Source organism: Pteropus alecto, unplaced genomic scaffold, assembly GCF_000325575.1.
Source record: "Pteropus alecto unplaced genomic scaffold, ASM32557v1 scaffold101, whole genome shotgun sequence".
Lineage (NCBI taxonomy): Eukaryota > Metazoa > Chordata > Mammalia > Chiroptera > Pteropodidae > Pteropus > Pteropus alecto.
This window is the reverse complement of record NW_006432945.1, coordinates 429546-447342: the sequence shown is the minus strand read 5'-3', so window position 1 is coordinate 447342 and position 17797 is coordinate 429546. Positions and strand designations below refer to the sequence as shown.

At 47.8% G+C, this 17797-nt stretch overlaps 1 protein-coding gene across 1 annotated transcript in view; it reads left to right on the top strand.

The window, feature by feature from the left end:
• The window catches only part of PLXNA2 (plexin A2), a 198460-nt gene that overhangs the window by 81890 nt on the left and 98773 nt on the right, over positions 1-17797 (top strand). The window contains exon 4 of the mRNA XM_015586276.2: positions 9904-10038. Within this exon, the coding sequence (XP_015441762.2) occupies positions 9904-10038 (135 nt within the window). The remainder of the gene's footprint in view (positions 1-9903; positions 10039-17797) is intronic.

The following is a 17797-nucleotide window of genomic DNA, read 5'->3' as shown; positions in this document are numbered from 1 at the left end:
GGGAAAACGGGCCTAGAAAAGCGAGTGCCTAATGGAGTTGAGATTCCGGCTCTTCCGGGCTCTTCCGCCTTCCAGCTGGGTGACCTTGAGGAACTCCCTCACCCCTCCCCTCTGTACCTCAGTTTCCTCATCTATAGCATGAGAATAATAGAGCCCTTGGCACAATGTCTAGCAATAATAGGGGTTAAATAAACATGGGCCATGGCTAAAGTTGCACTCCTGCACAGTTCCAGCAACAGGAGTCTCATTCCATCGGCGCGCGTGACCGAGGTCCCGCTGTGGACACAGTGGTGCCACAGGCAGTAGGCCTGTGACACTGTACGAAACATAGTGTCTGTCTTCTAGGAACTTAACATCTTAGGAAAGATAACTGCATGCGTTCACAAGCGAGTCGCCAAGAGACAGGCAGAGTGCGATGGGAGTTCAAAGGAGGGATCAGGACAGGCTTCCTGGAGGAGGTGGCCTTGAAGGATGGTTAGGATCTAGGAGGTAGAATAAATCGGTGAGCAAAGGCATAAAGACCAAAAACCTGGAGACATAATTGGAAAATGGTCAGATGAGCATGTTAGCTAGACACTGGATGACAAACTGAGGAATGGGAACTTTTCTAGCTTATCGATGGGGGCAGTTAAAGATGTTTGTGTGTCTGTGTGCATGCAACAATTTACTTTTTCATGTTGCAAAAGTAGTGTATGTTCATTATTAGAAAAAAATTAGGAGACTGAGATAAGCAAGAGAAAGAAAATTACAAACACCTGAAATTTAAGGATTTTGCATACAGAAAAGGCAGGATCAAATAAGTGTTTTAAGAAGCTCAATCTGGCAGTGTTTGGAAGAACAGATTAGAGCAGGAATATGCTGGAGGCAGGCAGATTTCTCAGGTTATTGCAGTAGCACAGATAAGAGGCAATAAAGACTCAGCCCTAGCCCATGAGCAATGGGAAGAGAAATACAGCCATGTGGATGTGGTCTTCGTTTTGTTTTTGTTCTTGTTTTTTGTTTTTTTTTTTCAGTTACCTCACATTTTCTGCACCATGGTATATACACACCACATGTGGGTTTTTTTAAATGACTTTTCCTTTGAAAATCTCAGAGAGTCCCCTGCCTTCAGGCACAAGCCCAGTGTCAGATTGCTATGCGCACAAATCTCGACCTCCCTTCCCGCCCTGACAGCCATCCTCAGTGTTAATGAAAGCAAGAGATTACTGTTCCAGATTATAAAATGCAGGGCAATTTTAGACCATTGAAAAGAATGAGTTAATTAAAGAGGCTAATAACCCTCTTAAACACCCACCCTTTGCTCTTTTTCCAGGCTGCAGGTGGCCTTCTTTGTCACACTAGAGGAGACAGCTATATGATCTATTTTGTTTCCCGGGCACCCAGCACTTGTGGATGTAATTTTGAGTCTTAGTGCAGACATCGCCCTCCCGTTGGACTTAGGGAAACCCAGGCCCCAGAGGGAGGCAGGACAAAGGAGACAGAGTCTAGGCTTTGGAATCTTGTGGACCAGCTTCGGGCTTCACTGGGCCACTTACTAGCTGAGTAGGCATGTTCTGGATACTTAACATTTCCTGTTCTGTGAAACGAGGGGGCCTTTCCCATAGTTTTCAAGATTATTCATGTCAATATCTTCAGTCTTTGGCCCACTAGTGGCCATGCTCAATAGATGTTCAATAAACATGTTGAACTAAATTGATACAGGGAGATAATCAGTTGGAAAGCCTTTGCGGATCCGGTCCGGGAAGGGCTGGGTTCCTTTGCCTGCTCCCTCCCCGGGAGTGCAATGGGGCCTCTCCAACGTAGTTAACCTGAGTCTCCGTGTGCGGAATTCTCACCACTCCCTATTCCAGAGCTTGAGGAGGAAGGCTGCACTGCCCTCTGCATGAACCCTAAAGGGCAGCTCTGAATTATCAATTCAATCCTGAAACAGCCAGGGCATCCCCAGGCAGGGAACCTGTGTGCAGTGTCTTGCATGGAGATGTCGAGAACCCCACATTGCTAGAGATTTGGGTAAACAGAGATTCCGATTTGGCAGAAGTTTGTCACTATTCTCTATCAATTCCTCCTCCTACCCCTCTACAGTCTCCCCAACTCTGTGCGCACCCTCCATGAATTATTGCTCTGCCGCTGCATGATCTGATTTCATCTGAGGCTGCTTAATGCTTCGGCTGTCCCTTGCTGAGTTTATCTTATTGTTTCCCAGAACAATCAAATGCTTCCTCTCCCCCTGGCAGCTTCATCCTGTTCCCAGCGCCTCCTGACCTGCCCATCTTGAGCTGGAGCAGTGCCGAAAGGTGGGGCTGGTCTGAGGCCAGAGCCCTGTGCTCTGTTGCTGTCCGCATTATTCACCTGTACAAGCTCACTGAGACTGGATTCTTTTACTTCTAGATCTTGATGTCACTCTCCCCTGAGTGGTAAAGGGAAAGGCCCCTGAGGTAGGGTACACTTCGCCCTTATGAAATGCAGTCTTTAGCCAAAGGAAGGTGAGAAGCCAAGGCCACTCTTCTTAGTCGTGAGGGCAGCAGGGATCAGTGATTGCTTGGCTGTCCACCCCTGGCTGAGGAAGAGCAAAGAAGCCACGATTTAGGATTTAGGAGGGGAGAAAACCTCCCGCTCCAGCCGATCTCTCCAACCTAACTCCTGAACGTTGACTTTACTCATAGTAGACGATCAATAAATATTCGCAACATCCACTATCCCCTGTCATTAGGAGCCAGGCTCTTAATCTGTCCCAAGATACAGAAATCCAGAGAACAAGTGCTCCTCTCGGGACCCCCTCCCCATGTTCTTGAAGAAAGCCCCCGTGGCCTGGCCTTTTGAAATCCAGGACCCTCTAGCCCCATGCACTACTCTGCTAGCCCATCTCCCCCAGTTTAATATCTAGGGCAAATTCTTAACGCACAGAAATAGAAGTAATTGTACATGAAAATGTCAGTCTCCAGTGTCAAAGCCCCGGTGATTGACTTACTAGGGACCAATGCTGGAAGAATCTACATGTGTGGCGAGGGTATGTGCATGTGTGTGCGTGCGTGTGTGTGCACGTACATGCTTGCATAGGGTGGGGGCAGCCAGATTTCTCCAAGTTTAGTACATCTTAGTGACCTCCTTTCATTTCATGGACAGGCAGATCCTTGGCCTCGTCTCCCTTCTTCTCTCCTCTCCTGGCTCCGTGCAACCCACAGGCCAAGTCTTCCAGGCTCCTGTGTCCCTGTCCAATTAGCCAGGCATTTAAGGCCAGGCTCCCAGCTGTTCTCTGGGGAACCTCAGCCTGCTGGGCTGTGACACTGCACGGTTAGTTAATGTTTGGTCAGCTCCAGGGGTTGGGGGGCGGGCCAGGGGCGCCCTAGGAGTTGCTGTGGCTGCTTTTGTGTGTGTATGCACATGTGTGTGTGCAGGGTAGAGAGGGAGGAAGAATCTCAGTGACTGAATTTACTAAAGACTTCAATCTATAAATAATTCGGGTCATGAAGCTATACAAAAATAAACTTTAGCGTGAATCTTTTCTCTCGCAGCACTAAATGCACAGCTGCAGACACACTTACTCATTAACTCACTCCCAAGTTCAGTCTGAACAACACCACTTTCCCCTGTTTAAAGATCTAAACACACACACACACACACACACACACACACACACACACATATACACCTGTACACACATACACCACACATGCACACACACATTCGTACACGATGCAAGCCCAGAGTTCTGAGGCCGAAATAAAATCGAGTCATAAAGGCCTCTTCCAAAGTGAATTTTAGGACATTAAGTGACAAGACCTGCTTGAAATTGTTGAGCCCTTGGTAACTGCACGTCAGAAGCCTCATCCTCTCCAAATGCTCATGTATGGGACACAACGTTCCCAAGAAATCTGGGCTAAGACATAACAATAACTTTTTCATATTTACATCATGCTTTAAATTTTCCCCAAATTTAAATTTTCCACTCCTGCTTTTCCGTTTAGGTGTCACCTCCTCTTTCTAGAAAGCCTTTCCGTCAGGGCTCCGTCAGCCCAGGTGAGGCGCTGCCCTGCCGCATGCCGGCCTCCCGGGGCTCCCCGGGCAAACCTCCTTTCACAAGGGGCATCCCGTGTGTTTGGGTTGGATTGTCCATGTCCCTGTTTCTTGGGCTTCTGAAGAAGGTTCTTTCCCACAGTGTCCCCAGCTCTTAGCACAGGCCTGACTTACGGTAGGCATGTGTTAAATGCATACTGGGCGATACTGAAATTCATAACTCATTTTATTCTCACAATATCCTTTTTGAGCTAGTAAGGAAAGGAGTTACCACTCTGATTTAGTAGCTTCAGAAACCATTGCATAATCAAGTGAAGTGACTTGCCTGAAGTCACATAGCCAATTAATGAGAAAGTTGGAATTTGATCCTAGCTCTCCAGACACGAACCAGCGCCTCCGTCTGCTTGGGGAACCTCTCACACCAATCTATTCCTTACTGAGAGGCCCAAGAAGAAAATTCTCCATTTTATTGCTTGTCAGCTGATCTTGCAAAAAAAAAAAAATTACTATTACTACTACTGCTGCTGCTGCTGCTGCTACTACTACTATTATTACTACTACTACTAATTCTAATACTACTACTAATAAAGTGATACTAGGATGCCAGATTCCAAGCAAGAGCACCATAATTTAGGACTGACTAGAGAAGAAATTGATGCACAAGAAAAAGAGTTTGGAGGGGCCTGTAGGTAAGCTAGTTAATTGGATATGCTGATTTGAATTGGATTTCAAGAAAAGAGGCTGTCATTAATTTCTACACAGACCTAGCTGTGATTTAAAGGAAAGTTACTAATAGGATTACTTTTCATTTTCATTTCAAAGAGGCCCCTCCCACCTGGGGGAAGGAGTAAATCTCCCCTGGATTCCTCTTGCCCCAAAGCCAGCCCTGAGAAACTGACTTTTAGCCTCCAACCAGAGTCACCCGAAATTAGGTTCTGAGTTTATTGATGCCTCCAGGAAATTTTGGCCTTGGGGTCTGAAGAAGCAGAGTAGATGAGGTAAGTTTGGACTTTCAGTCTACTCCGTTCTCAGCTGCACTGAAAGCTACATTCGCTCATTGTTATCTCCTAGAGTCACAGAGTGGCTGAGCAATCAGGCTCCGTGTGGGAATATCCCACTTCTGTCCCTCTTTAGCTCTGTGATCTTGGGAAAGTCACCTCACTCTTTCATACCTCAAATCTCCTCTCTGTAAAATGGAAATAATAGTGGTATTTACCTTAGAGGTTCTTGTAAGGGTAAAAGGGTTAATGTTTGCTGAGTAGTTTCAACAGCACCTCACGTACTGTAAAAGCGGTAGGAGTAGTAGCTATTATAAAATTCTTTAGGCAAACAGGACTCTTGGAAAATTCACGGAGTCCATCCTACCACCCCAGGCAGGGCCACATTTACCCAGGAAGCAAAAGAGGTCATCGTAGATTCAAACCCTCCTGAGAAGGCAGTCCCAGCCTCCTGTGGTCACTCATTCTACCGTCGGGGCTCCCCACAACAGGAATTCTCACGAGAGCTAGCCGAAATCTCCTTTTGCAACAGTTTAGGTACATTATGTCTTTTTCTGATCTCAGTCGAGACTGTCACTTTCCACTGTAGCACACTGTTCTTATCGCGCCTTCTGAGCTTCTTCCAGCAAAATGGTGCAGGTAGCTTCTGCATGTCCTCTGAGGGGAGGGGGAGCCCAACTGGAAAGACGGGCTCCGAAGGACTCGCTTCCACGTGTCACCTCCCTCGTCTGCCCGCCCCCTCGCTCCTCCCCGCCTGGTTGAATGTGGAGGTCTGTGCAGCTTGGGCTGATAACGCCCTTCTCTTGGACTGGATTCATGGCCCATTTCAGTTTATTGTTGTCCTTGTGGTCATTGAAACCTGGCCTAGGGACACAAGCTGAAAAGCTGAATAGAACTGTCACTTTGGGAGACACCACAGAGTAGACTTAATCAATTGGATTTTAAAATGCCACTTTTGTTTAGGACTCACCACTACAATGCTGTGTCGGGCAAGAATGGGGGACAACTTTGAAACTCAACCCTTCTTATCTAAGACAAAATGATCTGGGCAATCCTGTGCTTGAACCCTTCTCCCTGGTCAGACCCTCCTCCTCCTCCCTCCTCCCTAGTCCCTAGTCTCCGTCAGCCATGCGCTTCCTCTGGATCGCGCTGGCTGGGAGCTGGTTCGAGCCCCAGTCCCACCACTGCCAGCCGCATGCCTGCAACGGAAGAGCTTAGGCGAGAGGAGCTCCCAAGCCCATGCAGCTCCAGCAGTGTTTACACATCTGCGATTCTCCGGTGATAGGCTCTGAGCAGATGGCCTCTTCCTGTTATTCACAGGGGAAAACTGAGGCTCAGAGAGATGAGGTAACTGACCTAAAAGTGTACCATTAGGCAGAAATCAAGCCCAGACAAGAACAGTCAGACCAGAAGCCTGAGAACCCTGAACTCTGCCCACTCCGTGTGTTGCCAGAGGCAGCAAAGGGAATCAGGGAGGGGAAATATCTCTGCCCTCTGCCTGCCAGTCCCTGCCCCCACCTCATTCTCTTTGACTCTCTGGCCTCTTGGCCCCATTTTCCAACTTCTCTGCCCTCCCGTAGGTTTCTTGGAGGCAGATAGCGTGGAATGAGGGAATAAGTCGAGAGGCTCAGACTTCCTGGGCAGGTCTGCTTTTCTCTGAAGGGATTTAGACAGAATGAAATAGGATAGCTTGGTTCAGGTTCAGTGCCAAGAACATTTTCTGTTCTGGTTTGGTTTGAGCTCTGATGTTTGAGAGTTATATAGATTTGATTCTGGCTTCAACTGGTGTGTTGAAAGATTGGTGTTGCAGATGGAACAAACAACAACAACAAACAAACAAACAAAGCCTGTCTAGGTCTCTGATTCGGTAAAAAGTGAATGGCTGGGATCGGTCCTAACTGGGATGCACCACCGGATATGATGATAAGTTGGCTTTGGTTAAATTCTAGCTCCAGCCTGGCCATGGGTACCATCCAGTCCCAGGGACCACAGAGAGAGGGCCAGACTGTGACATTCCTCCTTCTGACTCTGTGTCCAGGCGTTGCTGGGGATCCAGGCAAGCATCCAGGCAAGTGAGGAGGGACGCTGCTCTGCCTGGCAAGGAGTTAACTGGCTTCCCAGGCAGAGATATCCTGGACCAGGCCTGTAGAGAGGGCTGGCTCTGCAGCTCCTGGGGCTGAGCCAGAGCCTTGAGGAGACTTAAACCTCACTGGAGAGGAGCAGCTGTCACAGGGAGGGTGGTGAAAAGCACTGGGAAGAAATGGTGCCTGGACTGCCCATTTTATGAAGACAGAAAACTGAGGTCAAGCCAACCAGAAGTTGACTATCACATCTTCCCTCTACCTCCTGCAATAGCACAAGAACTTTCGTGACTAAAAGCTACTACATTTCTGGATCTCAAGGAACTTTGGGATCTGTCCATCAAAGAGAGAATGCTGCTTGGAATATTAAGGGAACCATTTTAAAGGTGGGGGCATTTTCCTAGATAAAGACCCTCGCTCTTCACTCTGCTTCAGTCTATAAGCAGATTCGCCCAGGTGGAGGTTAGTGGCTTCAGCTCCGCTGCATCATCACTGCCCGTGGAGTCTTCCTCCACCCTGTGAGAATGAAGTAAATGGAGCCCTAACCCCTCCCTTGGAAGGAGGGGCTTTAGTGACAGTTGCCAAGGCAACAGCTTTGAACAACAGGAAGCTACTAGCTAGGTAGAAAAAGGGCGAAAGAGGAGCTCAGTGGAAAGAAGAGAGTCCAAACCACAAGGGAGGTTACTGGGGCAGGAATGGCCGAGAGCAGAATTTCTTTGGCTCCATTGAGGTTACCTCCTCATCCTCAAGCCCTGAGCCATCAAAGAAGGTGAGGAGAGCACAGTATCTCTGACTCTAGGGTCTGCCCCACTATTCCCACACTTGAGGCTGGGCACAGAGCCTCAGGCAAGAATCTGCTGTTTCTAGCACTAAGAATTGCAGGGCCACAGTCACCCACCCACAATGGGCTCATGGCCTTAGCTCAGGTCCCTAAGTATGCAAATTCTGAAGAGGGTAGAGAAATATGAATGGAAGCGCTGGGCCGACTTCCCCAACACTGCGATAGATAATGCTCTTGACTCTCCTTACTCAGCCAATAGGACCGGAAAATGTACCTACTGTCCATCCTTACATGTTTACTGTGGCATCAGGCACCAGGCTTGGCCCTCGGGATGAATAAGCTGAGGTCCTTGCACTCAGGAGCTCTCTGTGAGGTGGGAGAAATGGGCAGAGGGAAGGAGATACTTAGAAGAAGCACAAGAGAATAGGAAGAGGAAGCCTAATCTTAACGTCTTTCAGAGAAAATCCCTTTTGACTTTGTTCTAGACTAAAGAGTCCATGATACTCAATCAGTTGATTCACAGTTCATGTCCTTTCAACAAGCATTTCTCGAGCATTCCCTTTTATCCATCACCAACTATGTTCCCGCCTCGTTCTAGCCAGCTATAAGAGAGATAGAAAACACATCTCTGCCTTCAAAATGTTGACAGATGTACACACAAATGAAGCAGTTAGAGAACAATTTAGATAGGTTGTCAATACATGCTAGTTAGTGCATATGCGATGAACAAAGCAATTGATTATAATCCTAGGGCAAAAATCTGGTAGGTAAAAAAGGCATCAGGGTGAGGTGCAATTCGTGTGGCGGACAGATTGGGAAGAAGTGGGGCTTGAGATAAGAGGGGTTTTCTATGGAGAGAGGACGAGGAAAGGAGCCACTGGTTAGAGAATATTGGTCAACAGTCAGCTGCTATGTTTGGAATGAGAATTCTGGGGGGTGGGGGCACAATCCAACCAAGGACTCCTGGCCACCAACTTCTGCGTGACCTTAGGGACTTCTCCCCGCTGAGTCTCAGTGTTCTGTACGTATAGAGCTTAGACTAAATTGGCACTTCTCAAACTCCCAGACCAGCAGAATCCACATTGCCTTGGAATTTGTTAGAAATGAAAGTTCTTAAGTTTCATTCCCACCGAAACAGAAACTCTGGGGGTGGACCCGGCAATGGGTTTTACCAAGCATCCCCCCTGCCCCCATTCCCCCCACCTGTGGTTTCAGGGCACACTGGTTTGAGAACCACTGTACTTCATTAGTACCGGTGCTTCTAGACTCTAGCCACTCATTAGATTTACCTGGGGAGCTTTGAAACCCCACGGTGGTGCCCAGGCTCCACCCACAGAGATCCAGATGAGTGGACCCAGCCCTGACACTCATGTTTTTTAAAACTCCCCAATGATTCTAATGTGCCACCAGAGCTGAGAAGCACTGGACTAGGTGATGTCCAAGTTCTTTCCAATTTATTACCCCAGGATGGGTGCCAAGAGACTGAGCCAGGATTCCTGGCTCACAGATCTCCCCAGGTGGATCTGTGTGGGGGCAGAAAGACCTTCCTGAAATCTTAACATCTCGAAGCTCTTGATGACCAGCTTTTTGATGGTTTGTGTGATTTCTCCACCATTCTCCCTTGTCTGCCTGAGGCAGAAACACGGTGTGCAGATGTTGACTCTTTCACCTCAAACACAAATAAGTGTGCACAAGCACACACGCACTCGCACCCATCACTCAGTGCAATAAATATATGTAGACACACACTAGAATAACCACATAAGGGCATGTATGCACACATAAAATAAATCCACCATTAGGAATACCAGACTCCGCACACTCAGACCACTTGGAAAAGGATTCCTTTTGGGCTATTTGAACTAAGGAGCACCTCTGTCTTCCCTGATGCTTAGCCTGGTTCACAGTAGCAATAGGTTGTATGGTGAGGTGATTATCTTCTCTCAAGCTACCTGCTCTAGGCTGAAACAGGTAAACCATGGGGAACTGCTGAGTACGGATGCTGAGGATGTCCTTGTTTCTTTTGCAGATTCGAGCCGATGGTCCCCCCCATGGCGGGGTCCAGTATGAGATGGTCTCTGTGCTCAAAGACGGGAGCCCTATCCTCCGGGACATGGCCTTCTCCATTGATCAGCGCTATCTGTACATCATGTCTGAGAGACAGGTAAGTGCCAGCACCTCTCCCTCCTTTCCAAAGCCTAGGAGGAGCTGGTAAACTGTGACCTTTGTTCGGAAGCTGTTCCATCTAACAAAGGAGTCCTCTGGGCTTGCTGCTCAGTGGTCCTGGGAGAGGTAGAGTTCATGGAGGTTTTTGTAGGGAGCCAGAGAGAAGCAACGGGGTCAGCCACATCCCGCAGGTTTCTTTCTGGTCTACAGCCCCTGTTTCAGAGTGTGATGAACAGCCCCGCAAGAACGGGCCAGACTTCACAAAGCAGCTTGGCGTGATTAAAAGGTAGATTTACTGCTCCCAGGCCCACAGAGTCTGCTGCTCAAGGGAGCCAAAGAGGTGTAAATAATCCAGGCCTCCAGGCCGGGCCCAATCCTGGGAGAGACAGACCCAAGAGAGCCCCCCCCCCCCCCGAAGAAGATAAAAATCTTGGCCTGCATCTTAGACTGAGGCAGGGTAGAAGCTGGTGAGCTCTGAGACGCTGAAGCTCTACCTGCGGAGCTGGGAAGCCCTGAGAAGCAGACTTATACCCTCTGCTTTGTAACTACTGGCCAGGATCCACACCCTCTTGGATTGCTTTTGCCTTAAATATGTGTAATCAGAGAGAAAGCAAATTCAGGGAGAGCCATGGCGAAGGGCGAAAGAAGCAGGGAAAATGGAGGATTCACCATATCAGTGGAGATGCAGACGGTGAAGCAAAGACCTTAGGAAAGTCTGGTTCTTTTCATTCGTTTGGTAAGTGCGTCAGCAGTTGTTCAGCAGAAGCGGTGGTCTTGGCATTTTCCTGAACATGGTAAGCAAGACAAAGGCCAAAGACGGAGAAAAAGGACTGTGAATCTGTCTTGGTGCTGAGGACAATGACTTAGGCTAGACAAGGACGCTGGGCTTGAAGACCAGCGAGCTTTCACGAAGGGCCTCCCAGCTCGTGTCATTCTCGACATATTCTGCCAAGATTCCAGGTGTCCTTGATCAGCGCCACCCTGCTCAGAGTTCTCTTCCCCCCTTTCTTTTTGAATTTAAGAACCCTGAATCCAGGGATGATGGATGAGTGGAGGAAGGAAGGAAGAGGTGAATGGGCACGTGACAGCGTAAGGGAATGGAAGCAGCTGTGCAGCTCTAACTTGAAAATCACTTCTTGAGAATAGATGTCACATGTCATATGCTAATTGCTCGTGAATTACATCCAGATCCTCTTGAACCCACCTGTCTTCTTACCTCTCTTCAGGTGGCCCCTGTAGTTGAGGCATAAACAGGTCCAGATGGGAATTTAGTGGAGCTGGAGGAGGCTCTCCCACACCCTAACCTAGAGTGGGAAAGACAGTCTTGGAAGTAAACACTGATCTATAGTTCCAATAAAACAGTTGGTGGGTCCTAAGAAAAATTACTGGGAATATATATATTGGAAACAATATACTGGGAAAACATCAAAATGAATGAGACTCGGTCACTACCCTGATGTTGCTAACGATCTAACGAGGAAGAGAAACGCATACCCAGATAGCTATAACATCAGATCGAAGTCTATAAATACTCTGCTTTTCCTTCCTATTATTTTCTTATAGACAAAAGATTATTTATTAAGCAAAAATAGTAGATGCTCACTAAACAAATTCAACCAATACTTACAGAAAAGAAAATAGCAACAAGTCCTCATTACCCAAAATTTAACAGCCCATTGACATTTGGTGAACACCGTTCCAGAAACTTATGCAGGATTATATATAGACAGAGGGATGGATAGATAAATGGCAACCTGGATAGGTGGATGAAAGGATGGTCAGAGGCATCGAATAGACCCACATTATACATGATATTATGTATGGCCGAGGACCAGGCGGTAACCCTGGGTAAAAGCTCTTTCTTGGGTTCTCTGAGCCCAGTGAAGTGGAAAAGCAGAAACAGCACATAGAAGTGACCAGTGAGGTCTTTTCCTGAAACTGAGAAGATGCCATGGCATGTTTCTTTGTTTTTTTTGTTTTTTGGGGTTTTTTTTATTGCATATCTTTTTCTCAAATGGGATGCTTTTCTGAAATTGCATTCAAAATGTGGCCAAAGGAGAGGGCCTGGGTCAAGGCTGGAACCTGACGAGTGGCCTTCGGGCAAGATACTGACCTCATGAGACCATAGCTGATGTCACCTCTGAGAGCATCGGCCCTGGCTAAACCATGTCCACGTAGCTTATTTCAAAATATCCTCTCCTTCGTCCTCATCTTCTGCCTCAGCTGACAATTCTTATTACAATCTGTGCCAGACAGAGGGGTTCAGTAGTAGCCAGTTGTGCTGAGCAGATATAGGAAGAGCCTGGGTGGAATGCCATGGAGCCGTCCGTCTCTAGTCAGGTGACATATTAGTCCAGAGAGCTACCTATGCCAGCTGGAGCTGTGATCAGCAGGCAGAGTCTAAGGGGGATTTGTGGTGGAGCGCAAAGGCCTGTCACCTGGAGAGCTGTAAATCATGTAAAAATAGGTAGCCAGGTGATTTCACCAGGGGCTGGAGCCGGAGATGAGGGCCAAGAACAGCTCAGGAGGCTCATCTGTCTGAGTCTGAGCAGCTATGAGTCCAGAGCGTTCGTGGACAGCTCGGACCTCTTTAAGGAAACGGTTTAACGTGTGGCAACAGAACAGTTGATGAAAATGATGTCAAATGGCTTAGGTTCTAGTTCAGCTTTTGCCATAACCTGAGTATGACCCTCTCACAGCTTTGGTTTCCTCCCTTATAAAATAAAGGATCTGTGTCAGATGATGGGGTTGTCTCTGAGTCCAAAGCTTCGAATTGGATCCCATCTCCACATTTTATAGCTGGTGGCCTTAGACAAGTCACTTAACCTCGGTGTGTTTGACAAGGGTCCATATGAGGCTCAGCGGAGACAAGAAATGGGAATTTGTTTTTACGCTGCCTCAAGCATCACAGATAGTCATTGCGAAGAGTTTATTGGCCCCTTCCGGTTCTCAAGCTTTATGATTCCATTACTCAGGAGCGACGATGAGTGGTGACTAAGAAGAAGAAAGATGCTAAGGTGCCACATCCAGGAGGCCTTGGGCTGAGCCAGGAGGCTTATGCTCTAGTCCTGGGCCCACTTGCAACAAGCTGGGTGACCTGGACCCTTAACTTCCGTAGGACTCAGTTTCCTCACCTGTAAAGATAGAATAAACCTGGCTCCCCAGTTGTCTAAGTTCTTGACATCGAGACTCTCCTCCTCACCAAAAGCACAGTAGACAGGCTTGAGGTTAGACCTAAAGAACTTTCGGAACAAGAGTTTATGAGGCCATGCGTATTCGTGGGAACTTATTCCCCGAAAGGTGACCACTACAGAGAGTGTAGAAAGGCTGGCTGGTTATGGATAAGTGTATTACTGTTTTGAGATAGTGGCTTAAGTGACTTTGGAGTTTTCTAAAAGACCTAAGACTTTGTAAGGCATCACGGGAATGGGGCTTCTCATCACTGTATTTGCTAATAAATCTCTGCACAGTCGACCCTCATCCCTGCCTTCACCTTGTCCCCAGCTCCTATCTCTGTTCCCCTCCCCGACCTCCAAACATGGTGCCTATTATATTCTTGACGACACACAACATTCTAGAGTAGAAACAAGTCTCTGGTCTCAAGTCCTGCCTGCAGAGGTTTTCATCTCCCCACAGAGCTAGAACAACCCAGTATAGCTCATGTTTCTCTCTCTCTGTCTCTCTCTGTCTCTCTCTGTCTCTCTCTGTCTCTCTCTGTCTCTCTCTCTCTCTGTCTCTCTCTCTCTCTGTCTCTGTCTCTCTCTCTCTCTCTCTCTCTCTCTCTCTCTCTCTCCCGCTTTCTCTCGTTCAATTAAATGTAATTAAGAAATAGAATAGGACTAGTAAGACACATTGGGTCGTTAGTGCCACTGCTTAACGAGTTGATTTAAACCACTATTAATAGATCTAAGGTCGGCCAGTCCCAGGGGAAATTTTCGGAACCAGTCACCCAATCCCGTCAGCCGCCCAGGCGGTCCAGTGATCCAGTGATAGAATGCCCGCCTGGTGTCTAGAAGGTCCACTCGGCTTCCTCAGCAGTGAATTGACAGATGGTACAGGAGTGCGTACAAGTCGCTCGCGTGTCTCCAGTGTCGAATGGAAGTCAGACAGTGAGTCCAGGGAGAATCGGGCTGCGAGCCAAGTGAAAAACTCAGCAGCAAGATGAAAAGAAACTTGATAGCCCCAGTTTCCACCCAACTTGTCAGGCTGGCCACTCCCAGAAACGGAATCTAACTCTGTACTCAGGATACATGGGTAAAGAGTATGGGGATGGAAGCAATTATTCTATTTTATACTTTAATTAGTTTGAATTAGCAGAGGGAATAGAGGCATAAAATGATCCAGCGAAGGGTGAAATGGAAAAAGGGAGTCACAGTGGAGAATGGATATGTGTAGGCTAGAAGGGCCTTGGGAACAGCGAAAAGGCTGGTGTTGGCTGCAGGGGCATGGGATGCTGCTGTCTTTTTCAAGGCCCGGGGAGGCAGTATAGCACCATGGTTAAGAGCTGGAGCATGGGAGTCAGACTGCCTCCCATTCCACTCGTGGCCACTCACTATGTGTGTGGCTTTGAGACAGTTATTTCACTTCACTAGACCTCAGTTTTTCCATCTGCATAATGGGCCTCCTACTAACTGAGATTATACGCAAGAGACCTAGCACTGTGTCTGACGCACAGTCAGTGCCCTCAAACAGTGGCAGTGATTGTTATCATCGTTGCTATCAGTAGTATTATTAGAAGTTCTCCGGGACCCCAGAGTGGGCAAGAAGCGTCTCCACTTAAATCATGGCTGGGGCAGAGTTCCCAGTCTCAGCTGAACACCTCCAACCTGCCGTTCCTGCGGCTCCCTCCCAAGGGACGTCTCAGAAACCTCTGGCCTGGCCGAATGACAGTATCAGGCTGAGTTGCTCATAATCCGCTATTTATTTTAAAAATCCAGGAATGTGCCCAGCAGACTAAACAGTCCCGCTCCCCTTGATACACACAGAGGCAGCCCCTGACCCACATGTGAGGCCCAGGAGGCCGACATTACAGCATCTGTGCAGAGAAGGGAGGGGACCCTGAGCCCCGGTCATCCCCACCCCCTCAGGGCCTTGTCTGGCTTCATGTGGGACACTTGGCCAGAAAAGAACTGTCTCCCATGGGGCTTTTCATGGCCTCTCTGTTCTGGCCTCTCCAAGTAGGTAGACCAAGTCTCAAGCTCATGACCAAGGATGGCCTGCCATTCTTCATGGTGAATGCTCAGACCCCAGTTCTGAAGGCTCCGACGTAGCACATTCTTCTGGGCATTTATTGCTACATAACCAAGCACTTCAAAATTTAGGGTCATAAAATAACCATTTATTAAGCTCATAGACTGTGTAAGTCAGGGATTCAGAGGGGGTGCGCCAAAGAGAGCTTTTTTCTTCTCTACAATATGAATGGCATGGGGTGACTAGAATGACTAGGGGCTAGAACCATCCAGAAGCTACTCCTCTCACAAGTCGGACACCTGGGAACTAGAAGGCTGGGATCAGCTGGGACTGTCGGCCAGAGTGCCCTAGACAAGTCCTCTCCATACATCTTGGACTTCCTTATAGCACGACGGCTTCGAGAGAGTCGGCCTTCTGGAGAGTGGCAGCTCATCACAGACATGGCAGCTCAGGGCTGCAAGAGTAAGGTAGAAACTTTATTGCCTTTTTTATGACTTAGGCCTAGAAGTCACATAGTTCTCTCTTCCATCTGCCTCTTCCCCTCTCTGTGGCCAGTCACCCCAGGTGATTCTGATGCGTGCGTCCATGAGCACACTTTGAGAAGTGAAGCTCAGGGAAGATTAATACGCGGTTTCTGGTGTTTCTCAGAGCTCCTGCGGCAATATTGCATCACCCCATTCAGAAGGTATAGACCTCCTTGGTGGTCCACCTTTGCCACACAGGGTGGTGGCTGATCGGAAACTTACCCTCATGGATTACAGGAGACTGACTTTTTAACGACCCCACTCTACGTCACTAAGAGAGTAGGAGCATGAAGAATTTTGACCTGGCATTATGAGAAACAAAAATTATTTGAAAAGATAGTAAGCCACGCTTCTCTGAAGGTCTCAAGTGCAGGAGAGACCCCACCCCACCCCCACCCCATCCCCTGCATTGGGTGAAGACCCTGTGCAGGATGGGGAAGGACACACTAGACCCCTCCAGCATGCCATACGTACCAGCAGTGTCCAGCCATCTTCACCAGAGAACTGATTTTGGTTTTCTTGGTTTGAGGGATAGTCTGTCAACTGTAAACCTGGACCTAGGGCCAAAACTAAGAAGCATTTCAGAGGACCTATTGTGATATCAGAGTAATAATATGTCTCCTACCTGTGACCGAAGCCACTAAACAGCCAAGCCCTAAAGGCATCTAAAGACTTGAGGAAAGAAAAGAAAAAATACGAGAACCATGCTTCCAGATGTCCCCCGCTCATTTATTTTGACATCTCAGACTATTATTTTGATTGTGCACATTTGTTTAGTCCAGGCGATAAGGCTTCCCAGGGCGCAGGCCAAGCGTGCCAAGGTATATTTTTACAAGGCAGTGGAAGTCTCAGTAACAGGAGCCCTGCCTGCTGCCTGGGCTGGGAGGCCTGGGCTGGGAGGCCTGGGCTGAGCGGCCTGGGCTGAGCGGTGGGAGGAGAGAATGTGAGGCGGCAAAGGCTAGTGTGGAGCCTGAGGGACCTGGGGGAGAATTACAGAGTTTGCGGATTAGGAAAGTGAGGATAAGTGAATTTCTGCTGCACTTTTGTTTTCAAATGTGTCATTTTCGAGCCAGGCCTTTGATGCACATGTGTTTCTGTTTAAGGACATGGACCAGGAGCTAGGTGTACATCTCAGTGCTTTTCCCAAAGGAAGGGAGGGGGAGCAGGGAACAGTGACCACCCCAAGCCTGGGTTTTGAGTTCCCCTCTGTCTCTCCCCCCGCCCCCCATGTCAACGACGCTGACACGGAGCTGATTCCTTGGCTATTAATATTCTCATTGGAGCATTTTTGATAAATATTTTCACACGAGGGAAAGGAAATGCAAACCCGCCCTATTAATCAGATGCTTGGCTTGTGGTATTTAAGAGAGAAAACTTTACCTTCTTATTTTAAAACCCTTTGGTTTGGAAAGAAATGACTGAATACAATGCCCAGGCTGGGAGAACTGGTGCCAAAAAAAACTCATTTCTCTAAATGGGCAGGGGGGCTAGAGATTCTCTCTCTGATCCCTGGCAAGGGACTTGATTTCTCTTTCTAGGTAGGTGTTTCTGAGTGCTGACACTCTCATTGCCCAGAATGATGTTCCCGCGACTGAGAGATAAGAAATCACAGGGTCTCAAGACCAGAAGGAACTTCCATTCCCCTCCAACACACACACTATTATTATATATTATATTTGTTATGTTATGTTATGTTATGTTATGTTATGTTATGTTATGTTATGTTATGTTATGTTATGTTATGTTATATTATATTATATTATGTTATATTATATTCCCCTACACTTATTTTAAAGATGAAAAAACTAATGCCTAGAGAGGAGAGGCACTCGCCTAGGCCATCCTCTTAATTACTGGAAGAACCAGACTTAATCCTAATTAACGTGGTCCAGCCCAGCATTCTTTTCCCAAATTGACAAAGGCTTCACTCAGCACAAGCCAGAAAGAGAACGGGTTGTGTTAAAAGACTTTCAATTAAAAAATTAAAACAACCTGGGCCCCGGAGAGAACCTGAAGATGGTCCCAAGGGTCAAATTGAAATAG